At 56.4% G+C, this 18,294-nt stretch overlaps 2 protein-coding genes across 5 annotated transcripts; one reads left to right on the top strand and one right to left on the bottom strand.

The window, feature by feature from the left end:
* Positions 1-32: 32 nt before the first annotated feature.
* On the top strand, positions 33-14,090 carry ECI1 (enoyl-CoA delta isomerase 1). Its single transcript, XM_007982593.3, has 7 exons — positions 33-168; positions 261-374; positions 7,202-7,329; positions 9,614-9,760; positions 10,725-10,846; positions 10,939-11,117; positions 13,840-14,090. Exons 1-7 carry the CDS (start codon positions 117-119, stop codon positions 14,004-14,006), a joined length of 909 nt encoding a protein of 302 aa, XP_007980784.1. The 5' UTR covers positions 33-116; the 3' UTR covers positions 14,007-14,090.
* A 1,228-nt stretch (positions 14,091-15,318) lies between these two features.
* Positions 15,319-18,217, bottom strand: DNASE1L2 (deoxyribonuclease 1 like 2). 4 transcript variants are annotated; one of them, XM_037989984.2, is made up of 7 exons: positions 17,125-18,217; positions 16,955-17,043; positions 16,780-16,863; positions 16,604-16,704; positions 16,410-16,522; positions 16,041-16,292; positions 15,319-15,668 (listed from the first exon to the last, which is right to left on the bottom strand). In XM_037989984.2, the coding sequence occupies exons 1-7, from the start codon at positions 17,266-17,268 to the stop codon at positions 15,612-15,614; spliced, it is 840 nt and encodes a 279-aa protein (XP_037845912.1). In that variant the 5' UTR covers positions 17,269-18,217; the 3' UTR covers positions 15,319-15,611. The 4 variants fall into 4 exon arrangements, with proteins under 4 accessions (XP_037845912.1, XP_072871144.1, XP_007980768.1 ...); XM_073015043.1 differs by having other exon boundaries at positions 16,041-16,238; XM_007982577.3 differs by having other exon boundaries at positions 16,410-16,519.
* Positions 18,218-18,294: the final 77 nt, after the last annotated feature.

Genomic DNA, 18,294 nt, shown 5'->3' with positions numbered 1-18,294 from the left:
TGGAGGCGTTGACCGGCCTCTGGGAACGGGGCGGGGCCTGCTCCTGGGGGAGGACTCCGCCCCCTCCCCAGGAGACAAATTACCCCGCGACCTTCACCAGGCGCGTTCTGGTCAAGATGGCGCTGGCGGCTGCTGTGAGAGTCCCGGCGCGCGTTTTGCTCCGCGCGGGTGCGAGACCCGGGGCGGGCAGGGGTCGGGGTCGGGGCCGGGGCCGGAGCCGGGGCCGGGAACTAACGGGCTTCTCCGCGCTGCCTTCGCAGGGGCCCGGCTCCCGGGCGCGGCCCTCGGACGGACGGAGCGGGCGGGCCGCGGGAGAGACGGCGCGCGGCGCTTCGGGAGCCAGCGGGTGTTGGTGGAGCCGGACGCGGGCGCAGGTGAGCGGACGGCACCGAGGGCGGGCGGGCGTGGGGCCCGGACCCGCGGGGGTCCGCGCTTGCGGAGCGCTGTCCGGAGAACCACGTCTGTCGACACTCAGTTTCTGTTTAGAACCCAAGGTTCGAAACAGAACCTTGCCTCTCTACCTGGATTCGTTCGTCATGAGACAAAAGTTTCTAGTTTTAAAGTTGTAGGGGGCCGGGAGCGGTGGCTCACGCCTGTAATCCCAACACTTTGAGAGGCTGAGGCGGGCGGATCACCTGAGGTCAGGAGTTCGAGATCAGCCTAGCCAACATAATGAAACCCCATCTCTACTAAAAAATACAAAAGAAAAAATTAGCTGGGTATGGTGGTGCCTGCCTGTAATCCCAGCTGCCTGGGAGGCTGAGGCAGAAGAATCGCTGGAACCTGGGAGGTGGAGGCTGCAGTGAGCCGAGATTGTGCCTCTGCACACCAGCTTGGGCCACAGAGCAAGACTCCGTCTCAAAATAAATAAATAAATAGGCGGAGATATGAGCTGTTATCTAAGTTATTCAGTTGGAAGTGGAAAATAATATTTTGGAATAAAATTATGTTTGTTAACACTCCCATGTGGCACAGAATCTCGTACCCACCCTCCCGTCAGAACCCTTGGCAAAACCCACTGGAAAGGATAGAAAAAGTACTTTTGGAAGAGAAGCCTACGCGCTCCCTCCAGAGAGGAGGCCGAGCTGAGGGCACCAAGAGGGCACAGCCCAGGGGCCAGCAGTTCCTCATCCAGGACATGCTGACCCGGACCTCCCCGTGCAGGCCTCAGTCCCTGCTGTGGCTCCTGAGAGGAGGCCCTGCCCCTCCGCAAGTAGGTCACAGCCCCTACCCTCCCCAACCCCCCAGACTCAGGGCTGTGCCCACACTGCACAGCTTCAGGACACCCGGCTCCAGGTGCCTCTTTTTGGTTCCGTTCTGTCTGTCTGGGCTCCTACAAACTGAGAGGGACAAACTAAGACCAACTACAAACTGAGTTTCGTTTCTTTTTTTTTTGGAGATGTAGTCTTGCTCTGTCGCCAGACTGGAGTGCAATGGCGCAATCTCGGCTCACTGCAACCTGTGCCTCTTGGGTTTGAGCGATTTTCCCTCGTTAGCCTCCCAAGTAGCTCCCATTACAGGGGCCCACCACCACACCCACTAATTTTTGTAAAAACTGAGTTTCTGAAGGGATCATTTCTGTAGCATATTTGAATGTATCTCAACAAAATGCAAAAAAAAAATTATCTATTTTTTTTTTTGAGACAGTGTCTCTGTCGCTCAGGCTGGAGTGCAATGGTGCGGTCCTGGCTCACTGCAATCTCAGTCAGGCCTGGCTTTCTGACCCCAAACTCTACTTTGTCTTTTTGTCTACCTTTTTTTTTTTTTTTTTTTTTTTTTTTTGAGACGGAGTCTCGCTCTGTCGCCCAGACTGGAGTGCAGTGGCGCGGACTCTGCTCACTGCAAGCTCCGCCTCCCGGGTTCGAGCCATTCTCCTGCCTCAGCCTCCCGAGTAGCTGGGACTACAGGCGCCCGCCACCACACCCGGCTAATTTTTTGTATTTTTTAGTAGAGACGGAGTTTCACCGTGTTAGCCAGGATGGTCTCGATCTCCTGACCTCATGATCCGCCCGTCTCGGCCTCCCAAAGTGCTGGGATTACAGGCTTGAGCCACCGCGCCCGGCCACCTTTTTTTTTTTTTAAAGACGGAGTCTAGCTTTGTTACCCAGGCTGGAGTGCAGTGGCACAATATCTGCTCACTGCAAGCTCCGCCTCCTGGGTTCACACCATTCTCCTGCCTCAGCCTCCCAAGTAGCTGGGACTACAGGCGCCCAGGTCATTTTTTTGTATTTTTAGTAGAGACGAGGTTTCACCATGTTAGCCAGGATGGTCTCAATCTCCTGACCTCGTGATCCGCCTGCCTTCGCCTCCCAAAGTGCTGGGATTACAGGCGTGAGCTACCGGGCCCAGCTTACTTAGTCTTTTTATATGGTGAAGCGGGGAGGCACTTGGGTAAAAAATTGTCATTGCACCAACACTTTTCCTTTTTTACTGGAGGTAGTGTGTGTGTGTGTGTGTGTGTGTGTACAGAAAAATGTTTATACCTGGCTGGGCACGGTGGCTCAAGCCTGTAATCCGAGCACTTTGGGAGGCCGAGACGGGTGGATCACGAGGTCAGGAGATCGAGACCATCCTGGCTAACCCGGTGAAACCCCGTCTCTACTAAAACATAGAAAAAAACTAGCTGGGCGAGGTGGCGGGCGCCTGTAGTCCCAGCTACTCGGGAGGCTGAGGCAAGAGAATGGCATAAACCCGGAAGGCGGAGCTTGCAGTGAGCTGAGATCTGGCCACTGCACTCCAGCCTGGGTGACAGAGAGAGACTCCGTCTCAAAAAAATATATATGTGTGTGTGTTTGACCAGGCGCCATGGCTCATGCCTGTAATCCCAGCACTTTGGGAGGCCAACACAGGAGGATCAGTTGAGCCCAGGAGTTTGAGACCATCCTGGACAACATAGCGAGACTCCATCTCTACAAAAAATTTTAAAATTAGCCATGTGCGGAGCTCTATGCTACTGGGTAGGCTGAGGCAGATCACTCGAGACCAGGAGGTCGGGGATGCAATGAGCTATGATTGTACCATTGGACTCCAGCCTGGGCAACAGAGCAAGACTCTGTCTCAAAATAAATAAATAAATAAGGAATATTTAGTACCCACCCTATGCCAGGAATGTAGCCACTTCCCACGTGATGTCTAAGCTCTTCCAAAGTCTCCTTGTTTTGTTTTGTTTTTGTTTGTTTGTTTGAGGCAGAGTCTCGCTCTGTCCCCCAGGCTGGAGTGCAGTGGCCCAATCTCGTCTCACTGCAAGCTCCACCTCCCGCGTTCACGCCATTCCCCTGCCTCAGCCTCCCAAGTAGCTGGGACCACAGGTGCCCACCACCACACCCGGCTAATTTTTTTTTGTATTTTTAGTGGAGATGGGGTTTCACCGTGTCAGCCAGGATGGTCTCGATCTCCTGACCTTGTGATCCGCCCACCTTGGTGTCCCAAAGTGCTGGGATTACAGGTGTGAGCCACCGTGCCCAGCCTCTCCTTGGTTATCTTATGCTCATCTCTGGTCTCTTTACCTTTCCCACCAGTGTGCTTGTTACCAGAACACCAGCTTGGTCTAAATCCGTGCTGCTCACCACACACATAGCCAATGATTGAGGCCAGGCGCAGTGACTCATGCTTGTAATCCCAGCACTTTTGGGGAGGCCTAGGTGGGCGGATCATTTGAGGTCAGAAGCTCGAGGCCAGCCTGGCCAATATAGTGAAACCCCATCTACTAAAAATACAAAAGATAGCCAGGCATGGTAACACACGCCTGTAATCCCAGCTCTTCGGGAGGCTGAGGCAGGAGAATTGCTTGAACCCGGGAGGCAGAGGTTGCAGTGAGTGGAGATCGCTCCACTGCACTCCAGCCTGGGTGACAAAGCAAGACTCCATCTCAAAAAAATAAAATAGGATGGGCGTGGTGGCTCATGCCTGTAATCCCAACATTTTGGGAGCCTAAGGCAGGCAGATCACCTGAGGTCAGGAGTTCAAGATCAGCCTGGCCAACATGACGAAACTCCATCTCTACTAAAAATACAAAAACTAGCCTGGCATGGTGGCAGGTGCCTATAATACCGGCTACTTGGGAGGTTGAGCCAGGAGAATCCCTTGAACCCAGGAGGCAGAGGTTGCAGTGAGCTGATAGCACTCCACTGCACTCCATCCTGGGCGACAGAGTGAGACTCCATCTCCAAAAAATAAAAATAAAAATAAAAAATACATAAATAGGCCAGGCGCGGTGGCTCAAGCCTGTAATCTCAGAACTTTGGGAGGCCGAGGCAGGTGGATCATGGGGTCAGGAGATCGAGACCATCCTGGCTAACATTTTAATAGAGTCAGTGAAACCCCAACTCTACTAAAAATACAAAAAAAAATTAGCCGGGCGTAGTGGTGAGCACCTGTAGTCCCAGCTGCTTGGGAGGCTGAGGCAGAAGAATGGTATGAACCCAGGAGGCAGAGCTTGCAGTGAGCTGAGATGGCACCACTGCACTCCAGCCTGGGTGACACAGCAAGACTCTGTCTGAAAAAATAAATAAATAAATAAAAATGTAAAAAAAACATAAATAAATAGTAATGACCACATGGATGAGTTTTGAACACATGATGCTCAGTGGAAAAAGCCGGCCACAAAGCCCACATACTGTGGTATCCTGGTGATATGGAATGGCCGGAGCAGGCAGAACCATAGACACAGAACGCAGATTGGCGGCTGCCAGGGGTTGGGGGTGGGATGGGGAGCAACTGCTAATGGGGACAGGGATTCTTTTGGGGACAATGAAAAGATTCTGGAAGTAGGCAGTGGCGATTGTTGCACAACACGGTCAGTGTACTGAATTGTGTAAGTGCCTGACTTGTTCACTTAAAAATGGCTAATTTAGGCTGGGTACAGTGGCTCATGCCTATAATCCCAACACTTTGGGAGGCCGATGCAGGAGGATCACCTGAAGTCAGGAGTTCATGACCAGCCTGGCCAACCTGGTGAAACCCCTTCTCTACTAAAAATGCAAAAATTAGCCGGGCATGGTGGTGTGTGCCTGTAATCCCAGCTTCTCGGGAGGCTAAGGCAGAAGAATGACTTGAACCCCGGAGGCAGAGGCTGCAGTGAGCCGAGATCGCACTGCTGCACTCTAGCCTGAGTGACAGAGCGAGACTCTGTCTCAAAAAAATTAAAGATAGAAAATGATTAATTTGGGCACAGTGGCTCATGCCTGTAATCCCAGCACTTTGGGAGGCAGAGGTGGGTGAATCACGAGGTCAAGAGATCAAGACCATCCTGGCCAACCAACATGGTGAAACCCCATCTCTACTAAAAATACAAAAATTAGCTGGGTGTAGTGGTGCACGCCTGTAGTCCTAGCTACTCCAGAGGCTGAGGCAGGAGAATCACTTGAACCCAGGAGGTGGAGGTTGCAGTGAGCTGAGATTGCATCACTGCAGTCCAGCCTTGACGACAGAGTGAGACTGTCTCAAAAAAAAATAATAAAGAGGCCGGGCACAGAGGCCCACGCCTGTAATCCCAGCGCTTTGGGAGGCCGAGGCAGGCGGATCACGAGGTCAGGAGAGCGAGACCATCCTGGCTAACACGGTCTCTACTAAAAAGACAAAAAATTTACCTGAGCTTGGTGGCGGGCGATTGTAGTCCCAGCTACTCGGGAGGCTGAGGCAGGAGAATGGTGTGAACCCGGGAGGCGGAGCTTACAGCGAGCCAAGATCACGCCACTGCACTCCAGTCTGGGCGACAGAGTGAGACTCCGTCTCAAAAAAAAAAAAAATGAAGGAAAGAAAGAGAGAGAAAATGGTTAATTTTAAAAGCATGCAGTTTAGGGCCGGGCGCGGTGGCTCAAGCCTGTAATCCCAGCACTTTGGGAGGCCAAGATGGGCGGATCACAAGGTCAGGAGATTGACACCATCTTGGCTAACATGGTGAAACCCCGTCTCTACTTAAAAAAAATACAAAAAACTAGCTGGGCGAGGTGGCGGGCGCCTGTAGTCCCAGCTGCTCGGGAGGCTGAGGCCGGAGAATGGCGTAAACCTGGGAGGCGGAGCTTGCAGTGAGCTGAGATCCGGCCACTGCACTCCAGCCTGGGCGATAGAGCGAGACTCCATCTCAAAAAAAAAAAAAAAAAAAAAAAAAGCATACAGTTTATATAGAATAAATGAAATTGTTAATTTATGTTATATCAATCTTACTTCAATTTAAAAAAACCATAGGCTCACTCCTGTACTCTAGCACTTTGGGAGCCTGAGGCAGAAGGACCACTTGAACTCAGGAGTTCAAGACCAGCCTGGACAACAAAATGAGACCTTGTCTGTACTAAAAAATCAAAAAAATTAACTGGGCATGGTGGCCCGTGTCTGTAATCCTAGCTACTCAGCAGGCTGAGTTGGGAGGATCGCTGGAGTGCAGGAGGTCAAAGCTGCAGTGAGCGGAGATCATACCCCTGCACTCCAGCCTGGGTGATAGAGTGAGACTCTGTCTCAAAAATAATAATAATAAAAAATAACCCCCAGGCTGAGCACTGTGGCTCACGCCTGTAATCTTGGCACTTTGGGAGGCCGAGGCGAGTGGATCACCTGCGGTTGGGAGTTCAAGACCAGCCTGACCAACATGGAGAAACCCCATTTCTACTAAAAATACAAAATTAGCTGGATGTAGTGGCACGCACCTGTAATCCCAGCTACTCGGGAGGCTGAGGCAGTCAAATTGCTTGAACCCAGGAGGTAGAGGCTGCAGTGAGCCAAGATCACGCCATTGCACTCCAACCAGAGCAACAAGAGCAAAACTCCATCTCAAAAAAAAAAAAAAAAAAATAGGACCGGGCACGGTAGCTTACACCTGTAATCCCAACACTTTGGGAGGCCGAGGTGGGCGGATCACAAGGTCAGGAGATCGAGACCATCCTGGCTAACACGGTGAAACCCTGTCTCTACTAAAAATACAAAAGAATTAGCAGGGCGTGGTGGCGGGCGCCTGTAGTCCCAGCTACTCGGGAGGCTGAGGCAGGAGAATGGCATGAACTCTGGAGGCAGAGCTTGCAGTGAGCTGAGATCACGCCACTGCACTCCAGCCTGGGCTACAGAGCAAGACTCCGTCTCTAAATAAATAAATAAATAAACAAAACCCCCCAAATGCACAGCTATCATGGCTTGGTTGAGGATGCAAGCTCATCAGAGTGCTTTTCCAGTGCCAGGTGTGAGCTTTCTCTTTTCTCATTTTTTAAATTAGGGGTGGCTGTGATGAAATTGAAGAACCCCCCAGTGAACACCCTGAGCCTGGAGTTTCTGACGGAGCTGGTTATCTGCCTGGAGAAGCTAGAGAATGACAAGAGCTTCCGCGGTGTTGTCCTGACCTCCGTAGGTGTCAGTTCAGCTCCCTACCCCAGCCCGAGTTCTCTGATGGGAGCATAGGCCTGTTGCCCATGGGAAGAGGCGGAGCCTGCCGATGGGTGGTGCAGGCCAGCCAGCAGCCCCACCACCCTGGACTCCAGGTGCCTCCAGGGGAGGCTTCCAGGAGCACAGTCTGGGTATGCCCCAGTAGGGACCCACACTGTCACGGGCCTCAAGCAGATCATTCCCAAAGGTGAAGGTGGACGAGTCTGGGAGATAACCTTCCCAGGAGACGGCTTTCCCAAGAGACAGCCTTCCTGGGATACATCCTTCCTGGTAGACACAATTCCTGGGAGACACCCTTCCTGGCGTGGGCCGTCGTCCAGGCGGACACTGGGGAGAGCTGTGGGCAGCGAGTGAGGGAGAGCCATGCATCTATGGGGTCACCTGGGACCCTAAGCACACCTGGTGGTGGCTTCCTGGGGTGCTCCCTGCTAGGATCACTTGGGTGTCCTGAGCCAGTCCTGCGAACAATGCCCGTGCTCTCCAATCCTCTGTGGGCCAGTCTTCGGGGCAAGTTCTCAGAGGGTGAACCTCTTTGGTCTGAGTTGTTGTGCAGGGGACTCTAAGTGTTGCCTGAGTGCTGGCGAACGCTAGGTGTGGCATCTGTGGGAACGGTGTCATTACCAGGGTCGCAGAGGGGCAATAAGTAGTGTCAGGCCCAGGAGGATGGGACCCCTGAGGGGAGGTGGGCCATGGCCGAGGTGACGGGGGTGAGGGGTCCTCGGAGGCTGGGGTCCCCAGCTTTACAGGGCCTGGCCTAGAACTCCTGACCTCAATCGATCCGCCCACGGGGACATCCGCCTCCCAAAGTGCTGGCCATGTCCAGCCTTATATATTTATTGAGATAGAATCTCTCTCTGTTGCCCAAGCTGGAGTACAGTGATGTGATCTTGGCTTACTGCAACGTTTGCCTCCTGGGTTCAAGCGGTTCTTGAATCTTGAAAATTTTAAAAATTTGTGGTAGATACAGTGTCTTTGTTGCCCATGTTGGTCTTGAACTCCTGGGCTCAAGCAGTCCTCCCACCTCAACTTCCTGATGTGCTAGGATTACAGGTGTGAGCCATTGCATCTGGCTAATTTTTTTGCTTAATTTTTACTTTTTTGTACAGATGGGGTCTTGCTGTGTTGCCCAGGCTGGTCTTGAACTCTTGGCCTCAAGCAATCCTCCCATCTTGGCCTCCCAAAGCTCTGGGATTACAGGCATGAGCCACCACGCCAGGCCTGGGTCTTGAGTAATGGAAGTAGAACGCGTTTTGTAGAAACAGAGGACCGGCCTGCCCATTCTGTGCAGCAGCAGCTCACGTCTGTTTGGGAACAGTGGAGCTGCGTTGCACACCCGCACCGCTCCTGGCTTTTTGACATGACCTGAGGATGTGGAGGCCATCCCATCTGTCCCGGCCCCCTCCTCCTCACCCACATTAGGTGGTTGTCGTCCTTTCTGTGGACAGTGTGGGGTAAACATCTGCCCAGCTCTGCTTGTGTGAATCAGGGTGAGCTGGGTTTGGCTGCAGGAACAAATTCACCCACAGCCTTGGGATCCGGCCCTCAGGAGGAAAACGTGCCGTGTCGTGCAGAGGGGAAAGCACCTTTGTTGTTTGCTCAGGGGGCTGTGACCGTGCAGGGGCCCCAGGGTGGGTTTTCCACTCCTCCCCAAGCCCGCCTTTCTGGCCAGCAGCCCTGACTGGGCGTCTGAGGCCCCCGTGCTGGCACCCACTACTCTAGCCATGGGAGGGTCCCTTCCACCTGTGCTCACCCCTCGCCTGCCCTTGGTAGCTCCTGAGAAACCCACACTTTCCAGATCCTTCTCCCACCCTAGCACTTCTGGTCCACACGGCGGTCTGTGGCTTGCTTGGCCCTTTGCGGGTGAATGATTCAGAACATGCACCTCCTCTGAACTCTCAGGAGTCTTCACCGCACCTCTGGGTTCCTCTGCCCGAGCCGGGCATGCGGAGCCAGAGGGCCGGCGCTCTGATGTCTCTGGGAGGTGCCTGGCCCTGCCTGTCCTCTCCTATCCAGTTTGAAGCGGGAAAGGGAAGAATGTTCTGGAAAGTACAGGGAAGCTGGGTCCAGGAGAAGCCTAGGCTGAGTCCCTGGAGCGCCTAGTCCTGGCTCCATGGGGGCAGCATCCACACCTTGAGTATGACCTGGCCCTGCTGTGCCTTGGGCAATTGGGCTCCTCAGTCTTCCTGCTGTGATGCCAGCTGGGAGGTGGACTCTGATTGGTGCGTGGCCCTGGCGCCCCCTGCAGGACTGCCCGGGTGTTTTCTCAGCCGGCCTGGACCTGACAGAGATGTGTGGGAGGAACCCCGCCCACTATGCTGAGTACTGGAAGGCCGTGCAGGAGCTGTGGCTGCGGTTATACCAGTCCAACCTGGTGCTGGTCTCCGCCATCAATGTGAGTGTCCCCACTCCCAGGTGGCCTCGCTGGCTCTTCTGGGCCAGCCCCGGGAGGTGGGGAGACACTGTCCTGCCCTTGGAATCTCTCACAGGGGAAGGGAATGGTTGGGGAGACCCTGAGATGTGCACACATGAGTGCCATTGCAGACCGCATGGCGTGTTGAAAAGGTGGGCCTCAGGTGAGGGGCCTGGCCGGGGTCAGTCAGACAAGAGCCAGTGGGTAGGGACCAGGGCCTGGGGTTGATGCCAGCCTGGGTGGAGGCTGTGTGTGGTGAGTGGGTGATTGGACCCACATTTTGGAAACATCACTCCATCCCTTCCCAAAGAAGGCCGGAGAAGCTGAGGACAACCTGGGGGCTCAACCTCAGGAACCAGGTGTCCTGTGGGGTGGCTACGACAAGTTGGGTGCGGGCCGGAGCCTGGTGGAGGGGAGGGCTGGTGTGAGAGAAGCCTCAAGGGTGCATGGCCATGCAGACAGGATGGGTCCTGTGCAGGACAGTGGGTGCCTGCAGTGACCACAGGGTGAGCGTGGGGTCCCAGGACATTCTGGTGGCGCTAGCTGCTGGGGTGGTAATGGGGCCCCCGTGGGGCATGACAGCTCTGACTAAATGCTTATGTGGCATTTTAGCATTGAGTAAAAGCTCTGAGAGGACAACCAACTTGCTCCCCTAACTGAATGGTTTTAAAAAGTGATTTTTCTGTTGCCTAAGAACTAATGACCCTCAGCTGAGGACGAGCTTCAGACCCTCCTTGCCGAGCACTAAGGGACCAGTTCCTTCCCCATCCATTTCCTGGTGCACACCCAGCCCAGCCCAGACCATTGTGGGTATGGAGCCCTGTGGGGGTTCGGGCACGTCGAGGGCACAAGCCCTCCTTGGCATCCTTGGACCCGGCCCTCTGGAATGTGGTTGGGACCAGCAGCACCTAAGAGTCTAAGAGCCTTGTCCGGCCTCTCCCTGCAGGGAGCCTGCCCTGCAGGAGGCTGCCTGATAACCCTGACCTGTGACTACCGCGTCCTGGCAAACAACCCCAGATACTGCATAGGACTCAACGAGACCCAGCTGGGCATCGTCGCCCCTTTCTGGTAAGGCCCAGGGCTGCAGCCACACTCCATGCTTGTTGTGGAGGGAACCGACCCACCTGGGGCCACGTGGTGAGCGGGTGTCTGCGTTCCAGGTTCAAAGACACCCTGGAGAATGTCATCGGGCACCGGGCGGCCGAGCGTGCGCTGCAGCTGGGGCTACTCTTCCCGCCGGCAGAGGCCCTGCAGGTGGGCATAGTGGACCAGGTAGTCCCAGAGGAGCAGGTGCAGAGCACTGCGCTGTCAGCGATAGCCCAGTGGATGACCATTCCAGGTGAGGCACAGGGCATGGCAGGTGCCGATGATGCTGGGGAGACCAGAAGGTTCTCCACCCAAAGGTTCTATGTGGACATCATGACTGCAGGAGACTGTTCAGAATCACAGTCATGTGGGTGTCAGGAGACTGCTGTAACAACGCAGCACAGACCGGGTGGCCCAGACCACAGAAGTTGATCTCACGGTGCTGGAGACCAGAGGTGCAAAATCAAGGTGTGGGCAGAGTTGCCCTTCTTCCCTGGGCTCCAGGGGAGGCTCCTTCCTGCCCCTGCCCACTTCTGCTGGCTCCAGGCCTCCCTGGGCTTGTGGACGCCTCGCTCTAATCTCTGCCTCCATCCTTACACGGCTTTCTCCCCTGTGTTTTTATGGGTCTCAGGTCTCTCTCTCCCTTCTCAGGACGCCTGCCATGTGATTTAGGACCCACCCTAAATCCAAGATGATCCCAACTTAATTACAATCTGCAGAGACTCTTTCCAAATAAGGTCACACTTCCAGGTTTCAGAGCAGTGGTTAGGAATTGGACCTATCTTTTGGGACACACTTTTCAACCTACTACAAAGACAATTGTCCACTTCATAGAAATAGAGCTGGTCGGCCGGGCGCGGTGGCTCAAGCCTGTAATCCCAGCACTTTGGGAGGCCGAGATGGGCGGATCACGAGGTCAGGAGGTCGAGACCATCCTGGCTAACACGGTGAAACCCCGTCTCTACTAAAAATACAAAAAACTAGCCGGGCACGGTGGCGGGCGCCTGTAGTCCCAGCTACTCGGGAGGCTGAGGCAGGAGAATGGCGTGAACCCGGGAGGCGGAGCTTGCAGTGAGCTGAGATCTGGCCACTGCACTCCAGCCTGGGTGACAGAGCAAGACTCCGTCTCAAAAAAAAAAAAAAAAAAAAAAAGAAATAGAGCTGGTCATGTCAGCGACGGTATACACCAGGCCCAGCAAATGCTGTCTCTAAAGGGCCAGGTGACTTGTAGGCTCTGTAGGTAAGACCTTTGTAGCAGAAAGCAGCCACAGAGGAGACGTAAACTGACAGGTGTAGCTGTGTTCTGGCAAAGCTTTATGGACACTGTGCCAGGCGCGGTGGCTCACACCTGTAATCTCAGCACTTTGGGAGGCTGAGGCAGGCAGATCACTTGAGATCAGGAGTTCGAGACCAGCCTGGCCAACATGGTGAAACCCCATCTCTACTAAAAATACAAAAATGGGCCGGGCATGGTGGCTCACGCCTGTAATCCCAGCACTTTGGGAGGCCGAGGCGGGTGGATCACAAGGTCAGGAGATCGAGGCCGTCCTGGCTAACACAGTGAAACTCCATCTCTACTAAAAATACAAAAATTAGCGGGGCGTGGTTGCAGGCGCCTGTCGTCCCAGCTACTTGGGAGGCTGAGGCAGGAGAATGGCGTGAACCCGGGAGGCGGAGCTTGCAGTGAGCCAAGATCACACCACTGCACTCCAGCCTGGGCAACAGAGCAAGACTCCGTCTCAAAGAAAAAAAATATATACAAAAATGAGCCGGGCATGGTGGCACGTGCCTGTAATTATAGCTACTCGGGAGGTTGAGGCAGGAGAATCGCTTGAACTTAGGAGGCAGAGGTTGCAGTGAGCCAAGATCACGCCACTGTACTCCAGCCTGGGTGACAAAGCAAGACTCCATCTCAAAAAAAAAAAAAAGATTTATGGACATTGAAATTTGAGTTTCACATAATTTTCACTTGTCACAAAATACTAATCTTTTGATTTTCAACTATTCAAAAATGTAAAAACCAGCCCAGCACAGTGGCTCAGGCCTGTAATCCGAGCACTTTGAGATGCCAAGGTGGGTGGATCACCTGAGGTCAGGAGTTTGAGACCAGCCTGGCCAACATGGCGAAACCCCGTCTCTACTAAAAATACAAAAATTAGCCAGGTGTGGGGGCGGGTGCCTGTAATCCCACCTACTCAGGAGGGCTGAGGCCAGAGAAGCACTTGAACCTGGGAGGCTGAGGTTGCAGTGAGCCAAGATCATGCCACTGCACTCCAGCCTGGGCGACAGAGTTAGATATGGTCTCAAAAAAAGTAAAAACCATTCATAGCTTCAGGGCCTTGGGAAGCCAGATTTACCAACCCTGATACAAGTAACTGAAGGCTATTCTGCCATTTCCTGTCCTATAAGAGAATATTCATTGCCATGGAAAAAATTTTTTTTCTTTTTTTTTTTTTTTGAGGCAGAGTCTCACTCATCGCTCAGGCTAGAGTACAGTGGCACGATCTCAGCTCACTGCAACCTCCACCTCCTGGGTTCACGCCATTCTCCTGCCTCAGCCTCCTGCACCATGGAAATATTCTTCATAATATAATTGAGTGAAAATAACACGTTAAGTGGCCAGGCACGGTGGCTCACGCCTGTAATCCCAGCACTTTGGGAGGCCAAGATGGGCAGATCACCTGAGCTCGGGAGTTCGGGACCAGCCTGGCCAACGTGGGGAAACCCTATCTCTACTAAAAATACAAAATTAGCTGGGTGTGGTGGCGCACACTTGTAATCCCAGCTACTCGGGAGGCTGACAGGAGAATCACTTGAACCCAGGAGGCGGAGGTTGCAGTGAGCCGAGATCCCACCACTGCAGCCTGGGCAACAGAGCAAGACTCCATCTCAAAAAAAAATAAATAAATGTAAGTTGGGAGTCACCCCACTGCCCCTGAAAGCGGGATTTCAGTGGTAGGTCCCATTTTCTTTAGACCATGCTCGACAGCTGACGAAGGCCATGATGCGAAAGGCCACAGCCAGCCGCCTGATCACGCAGCGTGATGCGGACGTGCAGAACTTCGTCAGCTTCATCTCCAAAGACTCCATCCAGAAGTCCCTGCAGCTGTACTTAGAGAGGCTCAAAGAAAAGAAAGGCTAACAGCTGGGCTGCCACAGACTTACAGCCACGCGTGCCCCTCTGGGTCCCAGGGAGGTCTTAAACAAGGCATTTTTCAACTTAAAAGTACTGCCAGCGTTTCATTTGGCTGATTTTACATAGAAGTTCCTGTTCCTCATAGCCCGGTGACCCAAGGCCCAACCACACACAAACACATGGGTGCCTGTGCCCAGCAGGCAAGGGGAGTTGAGGGCAGCCTTTTGACTTGGGATTGTGACTGGCAGGGGGCGCCATTCTGGACCTGGTGAGGTCGCCACTGAGTGTCTCCGTTCCCAAGACAGAATCGTAAATCAAGTCCCTGGTCGTCCATTCCGGCTTTGGACTGCCTGCTCTTAGGTGTGAGGCCAGGTGGTCTTGGCCCCCATGACCCACACAGGACTCCCCAGAGAAAAGCCTTTTGGCCACTGCCCTTACTCATCAGGATGAAGGGAGTGGACAGTGAATCAGAGCAACTGGGGGATCCTGAGCCGGCAGGAGTGGGACTCTGGAGGCAGCTATGCTGCCAGGGTTCCAAATGTCCCTTAAGAAGGATTTTGCAAGAACCAAACTCATCCAAATCCTTGAAACAAAGGTTTTTCCTCCCATGCAATTCAGACCAAGTTCCCACACCTTGCTAAGATGTGATGTTTCAAAAACCAGAAACCTCATCGGGCCCCCATCAGTGACCCAGTGGACCCATGGGCCTGCCTGTTCCCAATCCTAATGTGGTGGCCTTGCCCAGGGCACAGGACAGCAAACTTGAAGGGCTGAGTCATAGCGAGCTGTGCAGTTCTTTGCACGGGACCTTAGTCCCAAGCCACCTACCTCTGCAGGGAGGAGTCCAGCCCACCTACTGCTCTCAGGCTCCCCAAAAGCTCCAGGACTGCCGACCGACTGGGGCCAGTCTCCCCTTGCAGTGCTGGGTGAGACCAGGCCCCTGAGACAAGTGCCTGGGGGCTCCCCGCAGGGCCCTGGAATGGGGGCTGCGGGGTGGGCCTGGAGAGAGCTATTCTGAGACCCCCCCAAGGGCCCAGGAGGCTGGTGTGTCGGCGCCATCCCTGTCCCAGCTGTGCTCACAGTACAGGCTCCTGAGAGCATTTGTAGTTTGCACAGAGGATGAGCAAGGAGGGTCCCTGAGCTGCCTTCTGGAGCAAACAGGCTCTGGGGGTGGCCAAGTCCCACCAGGACACGGGGTGGGCAGCCCAGGACATGGCCCAGAGCCTGCCTCCCTGAGCTGCATTTCCTCAGGGAAGTGGGGCTGCCCTGAGGAGCTGAGGCTAGGTCCCTAGGAAGGACAGAGGCCTGGGAGCCAAGCTGTGGGGCCCGGCTGGGAGCGGCTCATTTATTGAGCAGACATTTGCCAGGCAGTGCCCTATGTGCCCCTCATGGGGCTCACAACACCCCCTGAGGTCGCTGGATGCAGCCCGTCTCACAGATGGGGAACAGAGTTGCAGGGCAGCCCATTACGTGTCCATGGCCCCTGGTCCACGCCCAGCCGACTCTGCCTTGGGGCCTCACTGAAGGGTGGCTGCTACCCTGAAGGGGCCACTGTGGGGCCATTCCTCAGGGCCAGGGTCTGCAGGTGGCATGCCCCAGCCAGGCCTCGAGTCATCTGTGGGACTTGAGGGTCACCTCCACCGGAAAGTGGTCGCTGATGGCGAGAGCCTGGGGAAAGAGAAAGAGCCTCAGGGGAAAAGTGGACCCCAGCCACCGGGATGGGCCCACTGGGTGTCCACAAGCCACTGCCTCTGCAGGAAGGGGCGGTGAGGCCTAGGTGCCCACGCCTGCTGCTGCCTGTGGTGGGGCAGGGGCCGGGGCAGAGGGTGTCACCATTGGCCCTTTGAGGGAAAGGCAAGGTACCCTCCCTGCCCGGAGCTCCACATGGGGTGGGCCAGGCTCTCAGGGTCCTTGGAAATGATCCCTGGTGCAGGGAGGGGAGCTGAGGCGGCCCCTCCTTGGGTGCTGGCCCCTCCCTGCTGCCTGCGTGCGCCCGGGCAATGGGGACCCAGGACCAGCGCCGCCCCACGGCCCACTCGCCTGAGTCTGGTCCAGGCCGAATTCCTCCTGGAAGTCGTGCACAGTGGCCGACTGGGGCTTCAGGCTTCGGCGCAGGCGGGCGCCGCAGGCCACGATGCGGTCGTAGGCGCAGTCTGAGTTGCCCACCGTGGTGTCGGCGTTGTCAGGGATGAGCCACTTGAAGACCTCACTGCTTCTCAGGCGGATGGCAGCCCAGTCCTGCGCCCGCACATAGCTGCAGTCGGCGTTGAAGTCCCCCAGGAACAGCATGTCCTGCGGGCGCCGCGGAGCCGAGTCTGAGCCGCCCCAGGAGCCGTCGAGGTCCCGCCCTCATGGCCCAGACCTCCGGGGTGCGCCTGCAGGGACCCCGGGACCGAGGGGTGGGCTTACGTCGGTGCCCCACTTGTCGATCACGTCCAGGTACACGTCGTAGAGCGCGTCGATCTCCGCCACGGCTTGATGCGGCGCCGCGTGCAGCGGGATCAGCACCAGCTTCTGCGCTGCTGCGGGAAGGGGTCGGGCGTCAGGTCCCGGCGGAAGGGGAGGGGCGGGTCGGCGGCAGGGGAGGGGCGGGGCCCGCTCACCTGAGCCGGGGGCCGAGAACTTGACCACGAAGGGCTCGCGGCTGAAGACGTCCTCGGGGTCCGGGTACTGGTATGTGTCCACGACAGACACCGCGTCCTTCCTAGGAGATGGGGGGGGACGCGCTGAGCCTCCCACCTGCGGCCCCGCGCGCCCCTCACTGCGGTCCGCCCCTCACCTGTACACGAACAGGTACATCTCCTTATACTGGTCCCGGCCCAGGGGCTGGCTGCTCACAAAGCTGTACTCGTGCTCGGACACCCTGCAGAGACAGGGGCCCGCTCAGGGTCAGGGCGCCACGCCGGGGCGAGATCCCGGTCGGGGGTCGAGACCAGGGGCCCTGCCCACCACACCTGTTGATCTGCTCCATGAGCGTGGACACGGCGCTGAGGTCTGGGTCTCGCACCTCCTGCACCAGCGCGAGGTCATAACCCGCCAGGATCTGGGGAGGAGTCGCGGGTGCGGGGTCAGCGCGGTCAGCACCCCCAAACGCCGCCCCACCCCGCCCCGGCCGGGGCCCCACCTTCGCGATGATGCTGCCGCAAGCCGGGTCCGACACTTTGCTGTCGCCGAAGCTCTGGATGTTGAAGGCTCCGATGCGAAGCGCCGTGGCCCTGGCGGCTTCCAGCGCCCAGAGCGCGGCCAGCAGGGCCCGGGGCCCGCTCATTGCCCGGAGCGAGGGGCTGGGAGGGACAGAAGCGGCCGCCTAGGCAGACCTGTTGTCAGACCCACCGACCCACCCCTCTCCTCCGCGGCCGCTCCGTGACGGCCAGTGCGACGCAGAATCCGCCCCTGCGCTCTGCAGGCTCCCAGGGCACTGCTGGGTTCTCAGGGACCGCTGCCTTCTCACTGCGCGGGAAGCTGCAGCTGGAATACAGGGTCCGACCCATCCAGCCCCAGCACAGCCAGCGGAGAGACTCACCTTGGATGTGGGTGCGGAGGCCCGAGGCTCAGGGGTTCTAGGGGAATGGGGATCCCGGGTCCAGGCTGCAGGCGTGTCCGACGCAGGACTGCACTGACTCCCTCCAGCAGCAGCTCTGGCACCAGGACAGGGGCCGGTATTTGAGGTCCTGGTCCAGGGAGGGGCCTGGCTGCGCTGGGCCCCGCCCCCTCGACCGAGCTGGGTGCCTGATGAACTCTTGGCTTTCATTCCCATGGAGACCTCCAGGGTAAGGGGTGGGAGACCTGCCTGAGCCCCTTCTGGTGCCCCAGGCCTGTCCCAAAACCGTCCCAGAAGCCCCTGCCAGCCCCCTAGGATGGAGGTAGACGGTCAGCCACATCCCAGTGTGGCTATTCTTGTCCCCACCCCTAGAAACTAGGTCGCCTAGACTCTCTCCCTGAGCAGAATCCCTTCAGGGAAAGGAAGGCAGCACAGGAAGGACCAGCCACACTCCTTGCCCAGCATCTCCTGCTGCTCCACCTGCTCACCCTGTGGTGGAGGCCAAGGCTCCCAGATCTCCCTGTCCCCGTCCCTGGGCCTCCCACCTACCCACAGGCCTCAGGCAGTGCAGCTGGGGGCACAGCTCCAGCTGGGCAGGGCAGGAGGCTGTTGGTCAACATGCCAATGACACCCACGCGCCACCAAGGCGCCGCCAGGGCTGGCGGGAGCCCCTGGGCAGGGCGGCCAGGCACGTGAGTCTAGGGGTGGCCTGGGAGGCAGGTGCTGCTGCCGGGACCTGGGCAAAGGTGGTGG

This window comes from Chlorocebus sabaeus, chromosome 5 (assembly GCF_047675955.1).
Source record: "Chlorocebus sabaeus isolate Y175 chromosome 5, mChlSab1.0.hap1, whole genome shotgun sequence".
Taxonomy (NCBI): Eukaryota; Metazoa; Chordata; class Mammalia; order Primates; family Cercopithecidae; genus Chlorocebus; species Chlorocebus sabaeus.
The sequence above is the reverse complement of the archived record's forward strand: the minus strand, read 5'-3'. Positions and strand labels throughout refer to the sequence as shown.

What these genes read in the sequence shown, in the direction of transcription:
- ECI1 (XM_007982593.3), top strand. Translation starts at nt 117, where the DNA reads ATGGCGCTGGCGGCTGCTGTGAGAGTCCCGGCGCGCGTTTTGCTCCGC. An exon ending in GGAGCCGGACGCGGGCGCAG is followed by an intron (nt 375 to 7,201) that starts GTGAGCGGACGG and finishes TTTTTAAATTAG; the next exon opens with GGGTGGCTGTGATGAAATTG. An exon ending in CCAGTGGATGACCATTCCAG is followed by an intron (nt 11,118 to 13,839) that starts GTGAGGCACAGG and finishes CATTTTCTTTAG; the next exon opens with ACCATGCTCGACAGCTGACG.
- DNASE1L2 (XM_037989982.2), bottom strand. Translation starts at nt 17,268, where the DNA reads ATGAGCGGGCCCCGGGCCCTGCTGGCCGCGCTCTGGGCGCTGGAAGCC. An exon ending in CTCATGGAGCAGATCAACAG is followed by an intron (nt 16,864 to 16,954) that starts GTGTGGTGGGCA and finishes CTGTCTCTGCAG; the next exon opens with GGTGTCCGAGCACGAGTACA. An exon ending in TCGGCCTGGACCAGACTCAG is followed by an intron (nt 15,669 to 16,040) that starts GCGAGTGGGCCG and finishes CTCTTTCCCCAG; the next exon opens with GCTCTCGCCATCAGCGACCA.